Consider the following 8692-nt stretch of genomic DNA (forward strand, 5'->3'; position numbering starts at 1 on the left):
TGTGGTCCGTGAACCGGACCCCGCACTGTGAGCAGGCGTAGGGTCTCTGCCCCGTGTGTGTGTCAGCAGGTGAGTGTAGAGGCTGCCCCTCTGGGTGAACCCCTTTCCACAGTGGGGACACAGGTGCGATTTAGCCCCGCCATCCACAAAGTGCTGCTCCTTGCGGTGACGCGACAGAGTGTACTTTCGGTTGAAGCGCTGTCCGCAGTCCGTGCACTCGTGGGGCCTCTCCCCAGAGTGGACCAGCAGGTGTTGGGTGAGACTCCACCGCACTGTGAAGCCCTTCCCGCACTCCGGGCACACGAAGGGCCGCTCACCAGTGTGGATACGCACGTGGGTGGTGACGTTGCATCTGGGTGAGTAACAACGGAAGATAATTCCAGTGATGCACTTAAGTCTGCTTAGGTGCAGCAGTGGGAAAGCATTTCTCTTACTGCTGGCGATTATATTGCTGCGCAGCAGTTTCTTTATGCCTTTGCCGTTTCTAAGTCTTGTTTTTACTCTGACTGCGGTTTAACCACATCCGAAGGTGTGGGTGCCGTTGCTAGAGAATCTAGTAAACGCACAGAAGTACTAATTAAATAATTATATCAGCAATTAAGCAATTCACAAATTCGATTGAATTACTGACAAATGTGCAAATTTCCTTATTGGATTAATGAATTAATCCGGTTGATTGTCATCAAATTAATTGATCAGTATTGTGACTTGATATAATTTAATTGTTTATTTTGTCAATTCAGTAAATAAATAATTCATCAATTCGGTTAATTACTAATTACTTGCGGAATAATTCAATAGACGAACTAACTAATTCGGCCAGATAATTAGTCATTAACTTAATCATTTGGTGACTTCATTCATGCTAATTACATAATTATTCAATAAACTATTCTGTTAATTACCCCTATAATGGATGATTGACAGTTCGCGCAGACACGCTCTGCCGAGACGCTCTGAGAACAAGCCCTGTACACGCCACTGATGAAACAAGAAATGTTTTCGGATTAAAAGAGAGAAGCCGACACAGTAAGCATGCAAGCCTCACTGACGCCGCAGATGATAAAAACTAAGATGCCCACAGCATGAGTATAGCGTGAGTGTTACCATCCGTGGCCGCGGATCCAGTTCTGCCTTTTCCACACGGTTGTTCCGCGCATGCGCACCTCTTCTCCACCAGCTACACTGTTCAAAAACCAGCCACAAGCTTTTACAGCATATGCTCAGTTCATGGTAGTCACGGTCGCTTGCGATAGATGACGACAGTTCTCAAGCATACTCTTGCCACTTAGCAGGCTCTGTTGGCGCCTCTGAGCTGGATTCACCCTTTTTCATCGCTTGTGTTCAACCAGTAGCAGTGAAATTTTTGCCACTCCCCAGAGGGCGCCAACACATGTATTAAAGGTTGAGGAGGATGCAGTATGTTTTTTTTTTTCCTTCAATGGCACTGCATCCTGTTGTAACTCTTGTCAAACCATGCTTTTGCCCCCACCCCTTCCCGCCGTGCTTTAATCTAAGTAATGGAGAACACTCTTTTGTTGCAAAGCCGTGGGTGTATGTATACATATTAGCAGCACCCAAACGTGGTGAGGAGTCAAATTTCATCTCACTTGTGATCACTGGAGTAGTTGCAGTGGGGACATTGGTGCCTTCCCTGTGGCCTCTGCGGGCGCTTGCGCCGCCTGTGTTTCTCCAAGTGGTCTTGCGCGGAAAACAAGTCACCGCATGTGTCACAGGAGAAGGCCGATTGTGTTTTGGGTTCGGGGTTTCCATCTTCTGAGGGCAGAAAGAACAATTTACACAGAGCTCGTGAGCGACCAAATGCATGAGGTTCCAGCATCAATCTCACCTATGCACGTGTACAGCCGTACACAGAAGAGTTACTATCGCTTTGCTTTCATTGCCTTGTGCAATTGCTTGTGCGGAGTACCATAAACGCACCTCTGTACTGGCAAGGACAACTGCATGAATGCCGGTCGTTCTTATCAGCTACTACCATATCTGGTGCTTGCTTCAATTAAGGTTCGATTTTTCCGAAGGTGACAAAGGAGTGGAGGAAATAAGCGTTTATGCCAGTGCCGGCGCTGAAAAGAGGCGAGGGTTGGCGGCGACCACACCGTAAACCTGGTGGGCCATATTAAATGTTTGCAGAGCGCTGCTGAGAGACCCTGAAGAGGAGGACGTTATTAGATAATGTAGGCCTTGCTAGGCGCTGTCCTTGCCAGGCGATATATACCAAGTGTTTCAGGAAAGCACGGCACTAATTTTTAAAAAATAGGCTTTCGAAGTAACAGTATGGCTTCTGCGGCATAGTAATACCATGTGTTAATGGACACCGGAAAACTGGTGAATTGCTTTAACTAGAAAGCTGATGAACTATATTGTAATAGTTAATTTTCTATTCCCATGGTCTTCTCTGCCACGCCTCGCTTGGCTCTGCGAAAGCAGCAAGCAGCGGTGAGCGCCGCTAATGCTCGAGCGTACTCTAAAGAAGGGACATGACGGAAGCCAACAGTGGCTGAGCTGGAGCCAGTAGGCAGGCCCGTGCAATTTCCTTTTCATCCTTCTCTCAGTCACAACAACAACAACAGATACCAAATACAAGGAGCATAACGAATTTTTTTTTATTTGTCTTCTTTATAATGGAATATCAGTTGAGTAATTATTTTAAAGATAATTCATCTACAAACAAGAAGAAAGACTGTCACCAATGGAATCCCAACCCACGGCCTCCGAATTTCGCGTCCGGTGCTCTGCCAACTTAGTTATCTGGGATCAAAAACTACCGCTGGAACAGGCCGCCGCGGTGGTTCAATGGTTATGGTGCTAGGCTGCTGACCGTAAAGATGAGGGTTCGATACCAGCCGCGGCGGTCGCATTTCATCATCATCAGCAGCAGCCTGACTATATGCGTTGCAGAAGAACTTGCTTTCGGGCTAGTTGGTTCATGATTGTAGTTCAGAATGGCGCAAAAGACACACACACAGGAAAAAAGGGGGTGACACAAAAGCGCCTACTACGAACTGAATTTATTTCAGAAACACCCTCTTTTATAAGGCAAGACATATCAACCACGAACCGGAAGCAATTGTTTCGAAATATGAATTCAAACCATGAATATGTGTTTTTTCTGCTTCCGGTTCGTGGTTGATATGTCTTGCCTTATAACAGAGGGTGTTTCTGAAATAAATTCAGTTGGTAGTAGGCGCTCTTTGTGTCATCCCCTTTTTTCCTGTGTGTGTGTCTTTTGCGCCATTCTGAACTACAGCCTGACTATGCCCACTGCAGGGCAAAGGCCTCTCCCATGTCTCTCGAATTAACCCTGTCCTTTGCCCGTATCCCCGCAAACTTCTTAATCTCATCCACCCACCTGACTACCTGCTGCCCCCTGGCACACTTGCCTTCTCTTGGAATCCACTCCATTAACCTTAAGGACCAGTAGTTATCTTGCCTTCGCATAACATGACTAAGACTATTTCCTCCTCTTGATTTCGACTAGGATGTCATTAACCCGCGTTTGTTCCCTCACCCACTCTTCCCGCTTCCGGTCTCTCAACGTTATACCTATCATTTCTCTTTCCATAGCTCGCTGCATTGTTCTCAACTTAAGCTAAACCCTTTTCGTTAGTCTCTACGTTTCTGCCCCGTAGGTGAGTACCAGTAGATGAGTACTGGTCGCATTTCGATGGAGGCGAAATGATAGAGGCTCGTGTACTATGTGATGTCAGTGCACATTAAAGGACCCCTGGTGGTCGAAATTATCCCTAGCGCCCCACTACTGTGTTCGTCATAGCCTCAGTCACTTTATGACGTTAAAGCCCGTAAACTAAACCTAAAATTTGAAACGGTGGTCAAAATTTAAATCTCAGCATCTTCGCGCCTTTCCCTCTTCTCTCGTCACTTTTTGCACTTTAAAAGGCCGGCGCTCCCCGCGCGGGAATTCCGCAGGGTGCAGAGCTTCCTGTCTGCCGAATGGCCGTGGCCACGGTAGCTGCCTGACGTCTGAAAGAATCTGGCCAAACGCCGCCTCTGAACAGAATTAGGCAGACGCATATGCAACGGAGGAGGGCGGGAGCATGGAAAGGTAGCCGGAAAGGACTCGTCAACTTTTGCGCGCTATTGTGGGTTCTCTGCCACCACCCACGTGCCACCTAATTACGGTGGCATGTTTTCTTCTTTACAATGATGCGGAAGACATTACCACGCATGAATCACCGTGCAATACTCACGTACGAGTAATATTCTTACTTGATCAACACCACAGAAAAAAAATAAATAAATTTAAAAAATCCCCTGTGCTCCTTGGTTTCTGTGGCTGTTGGCTTCTCTCATATTTATAACGAGCCCCTCATTCCCCTTTCCTTGTCTGCTTAATTGCTTAGCGAGGGACTCGGTTCGGCAGCCTTGACGCCATAGGAAGCATAAGAGGGTTCTCACGCAGCTTCCACCCTCGCCGTTCGATGGCGTTCTACGTCACACCAGCGTTAACTCAGGACGTTCCACGTCCGCCGCTTACGAACGTGGGTGGCGCTGATGAACACTCTCAAGGTTAGGTTATTTGTAAACATAAATACCCCCGAAAGCAGAAGGTTTGACAGCCGTCGCCGTAGCTCAGAGGTAGAGCACCGGACGCGTAATTCGGAGGTCGTGGGTTCGGATCCCACCGGCGGCATATGGTTGTTTTTTCTTCTGCTTTTCTAATCAATTAGCTTTAAGCGACAACATATTCAGTAATATTCTTACTTGATCAACACCACAGAAAAAATCAATTAATTTAAAAAATCCCCTGTGCCCCTTGGTTTCTGTCGCTGTTGGCTTCTCTCATATTTATAACGAGCCCCTCATTCCCCTTCCCTTGTTTGCTTAACTACGACCGCTAAATAATTTGTAATCGTAATTTTTTGCCATAGCTGTTTCGGTTTCAGCTGCCGAACGATGGCTGTGACGTCAAAGAGGGGATTTATGTCACGTGAGGCATGGCAAAACATCAATATACTCGCTGTTTCGTTGTTTTTATTCATCACAGTGCGGAAGGCAGTTTTTTGCAAGAGCCAGAATGACAACGAATGGGGAAAGAGAGATTATATTACAGTTTCTTGATGCCTCACGTGACATAAAACCTCTCTTGGACGTCATAGTCCTCATTCGGCTATTGAAACTGAAACAGCACAAGAAAGAAATTCGATCATGAATTATTATTTTGTCGTCGTAGGAGAATACCATGAGGTAATACGTGTAATAATGCCTTGCGCATCACTGCAAACAAGAAAACACGCACCCAAAAGTCAGGTGTCTGTACTACTTTAAGACATGTTAGGTGTTTATGGTAGTTTATGTACTCTCCCCAGAAAGTGTTTCAGAGCTTCTTTAATTATCAATTTCGCCACTAATTTAGGCATTGCGTAATTGAGACAGGCACATGCCGAAAATATAATCATACCGAGAATTTCCGAATTCCAAGTGTAGCGACTTGTACTGTCTCAAATGGGACCGTATCGCTTGAATATCCACACAACTTTTGTAAAACAGTGTGCGCAAGAGTAGTCAACTCGTACAAAGGTGAACATTCAGTCAAGAGACCATTGAAAGACGGCATGGCTTTCCCCTGTCCAGTGGGCATGTACTATCAGCGTCAAATGAAATGCGAACAAAACACCTGAAACGCGCGCACAAAAAATCAAGCATATTAGAGGCTGGAGGTGAAATACAGGCGTGGGCTATTAACATTTCAGAAGAGCGGTCTTTTTGGTTTCGATGGGAAAATCAACTGCTCATGTATTTTGCCTCCCTAGTATAATATCTGCGAGTTGTGCTGTTCGCGTTTCAATTGGCTTGTTCGCGTTTCAATTGACGCTGATAGTACATGTATTTGTTTGTGTGTGTACGTGTGGTCTACGGGTGTGTGCCAATTACTGATGCGATTTTAGACAGTAGTCTTGCGCAAACCGCTGGGTTTCTCCGTAACGAAATTTCCTGAATGGTCGAAAGGGTCGTCCTGGCGTCTTCAGGAGCACCAAATGTGAAAATCTAAGGAATGTTTAGTTAGTACCTTCCGCTGGATTAACACATAGGGTTGTACTAACTAGACCCATTCTTCCAACTTAATTCACTCACTAATCCCCACTAATCTGCAATAATCTACCCACGAATCCACCTTAATTCATTTTATGCCTACATGAAAAATTTTGGAGCTCTTAATATATTGAGGTGGGCCAACTTTCAAATGCTATCACCTTTTCTTTTTTAAAAAAAAATGGGGGTAAGAAAGCTCGAAGTTTACTTTAGACTATCATTATAGCTCGCGGTGGCTGAATTTCGATGGAGGCGGAATTCTAGAGGCCCGTGTACTGTGCGATGTCAGTGCATGTTAAAGAACCCCAGGTGGTCGAAATTTCCGGAGCCCTCCACTTCGGCGTCTCTCATAGCCTTAGTCGCTTTGGGACGTTAAACCCCATAAACCAAACCATTATAGCTGACGTGTCGCTATAATGCTAGGTGCCTATATAGTTAGGTAGGTAGTCTAAATTAATCCAGAGCCCTCCACTACAGCGTCCCCCATAGCCCACATATGTAGCATTGAAATGTTAAACCTAACATGACGTACACACCATAATGTATTTATTGTCACTTGCATACGGAAAGAAGCAGCTCGCACTCACATCGAGTCTCGACCGTCCGGTCTGAAAAGCTGTTTCCTCAATTACAACAAAATATTGGTTCGACATATTTTCCAACGTCTCACAGAGACGCGCACTTTCTCTTCAGCATATGAAGCAAGAAAGCGGCGTTAAAAAAAATGAGCGAATTATCAGAGCACTTCACAGTATATGCAGTTCTTTGCATACTCATGGGAGTTGGACTTTGTTGGAGGTTTAGCTAGAGTCGGTTTCGGTTTCATAAACTGAGGAAGCGATGGTTTTAGTTCTGCAAAATTACACGTAAGAGTCGTGTGTGTTTTCGGCATTTATTTTTTTTCTATCACCTAGATTTTATGCTAGCAATCAGCGATGTCTAATTTCGTGCACCACTGGATGTGCCGTTGATCCTGGCCCAAAAAAAAACTTTCATTCAAACTTTCGAACTGCAAATTGAGGACCCTCCTTTTAAGCACAATTGTGTTTGAAAACTGCGTCATTCTGGTAGTCATGAAATGCATTAATCGCGGAAAACTGCTGAAGCAAGACGTATTTCAAACAAGCAGCTCACAAGGAAGGCAGTGAAAAGAAGTTCACTCACCGAGCTTCAACTGGTAGTTCTCTTTGATGTTCGCGTACCACGTTTTCGTGTATTCCGAAAGGCGCTTCCTTTCCCCGTCCGTGAAGTGGTGACGAATTTCCGCAAAGCCTTCTTCGCTCGCCATCTCAATCAATGCACCAGACTCCATCAAATGACGCTCAAAAAGGCTTCCGTCTGCTCGAGCGCTTAGCTCTTTATGCAAGAATACAGTTTGGACACGCAGAATCAGTTTAGATTTGCTATCACAAAACTAGTAATTTCTTTCTAAAGGTTTTGTGATAAATAGAGCGTACACTCGTCCTGTATTATGAACACGAGATTGCAAATGATCACAAAGTTATAGTGCAGGTCCGAATACTCATCTGATCGTACATTGTGAGACAATAACTGCGTAATTTTCTTTCATCGAATACAATTTTCATTTTGTTGCGGAAGCAACCCCGAACCCCCAGAGCTCCCCACTGCACATGCGCGAGAAGCGAGTGTCAGACAGTTACTGCTTACTTTCCTTTCCTCAAATACAATTTTCATTTTCTTCATTACGCCCCTTTCTTCTTTCACTCCCACTTCCTCCCTTCCTCTAAAACGGATGAGGGGTGTCCACCAAAATATGTGAGACAGTACTTTCCTTTCCTCAAATATAATTATCATTTTCTCTACAAACTGATGTCGGGTGTCCACCAAAATATGTGAGACAGTTACTGCCTTATCCTCAAATACAATTTTCATCTTCTTCATTACGCCTTCTTTCGCTCCCACTTCCTCCCTCTGTGTACTTTCCTTTCCTCAAATATAATTTTCATTTTCTTCATTAAGCCCCTCTTCCTTCTTTCACTCCCACTTCCTCCCTTCCTCTACAAATGGATGCCGGGTGTCCACCAAAATATGTGAGAGTTACTGAGTTACTGCGTACTTTCCTTTCCTCAAATACAATTTTCATTTTCTTCACTACGCCCATCTTTCTCTCTTCTCTTTCACTGCCACTTCGTGTTTTAGTGCTGCCAGGGAGTCCACAGAACGCCATCACCCGCTCAACGCGATATATTGCCCTTTGAACGCAACCCTATTTGAGGAAAGGAAATTGCGCAGTATTTCTCTGTCATCTGGGCGGACACCTGAACCGCACTGTACCAGAAGGGTGCACTTGTTTCATTACAGGTTTGCATGCTTTTATAAGCGAACAATATCCAAAGATGACACCTACTTTTCTAATCTTCTTACACTTACACCTCGCCAATCTTTTAATGACATTAGAAGCTGTGGCTTGTATACAACCCCACAAATCACAACAAACTATGGTTTCATGATGCTCGGGTCTATCTAGACCCGAAGACTAGGATTTAATGAAGTGCTACCACTGTGGAAGTCGAGGTGGTGACAAGGTCGGCAGCCTTCGGGCTACGGCGGGCCGTGTATCTGTTTTTTTCAGCCAGCGTCCGCTCTGGCGGACCCGGTT

General features: G+C 45.1%; 1 protein-coding gene across 1 annotated transcript in view; it reads right to left on the bottom strand.

Moving 5' to 3' along the window:
* Positions 1-7422, bottom strand: part of LOC149329976 (uncharacterized) — an 8368-nt gene extending 946 nt beyond the window's left edge. Inside the window, exons 1-3 of the mRNA XM_089559700.1 lie at positions 7237-7422; positions 1611-1776; positions 1-352 (exon numbers count right to left, since the gene is read on the bottom strand). The exon at positions 1-352 is cut by the window's left edge and continues 946 nt beyond it. Coding sequence (XP_089415826.1) covers positions 1-352; positions 1611-1776; positions 7237-7384 — 666 coding nt within the window. The 5' untranslated portion in view covers positions 7385-7422. The remainder of the gene's footprint in view (positions 353-1610; positions 1777-7236) is intronic.
* Between the last annotated feature and the right edge of the window lie 1270 nt (positions 7423-8692).

The sequence above is a fragment of the Amblyomma mixtum genome, chromosome 9 (genome assembly GCF_055824585.1).
Source record: "Amblyomma mixtum isolate Tamu chromosome 9, ASM5582458v1, whole genome shotgun sequence".
Classification (NCBI taxonomy): domain Eukaryota; kingdom Metazoa; phylum Arthropoda; class Arachnida; order Ixodida; family Ixodidae; genus Amblyomma; species Amblyomma mixtum.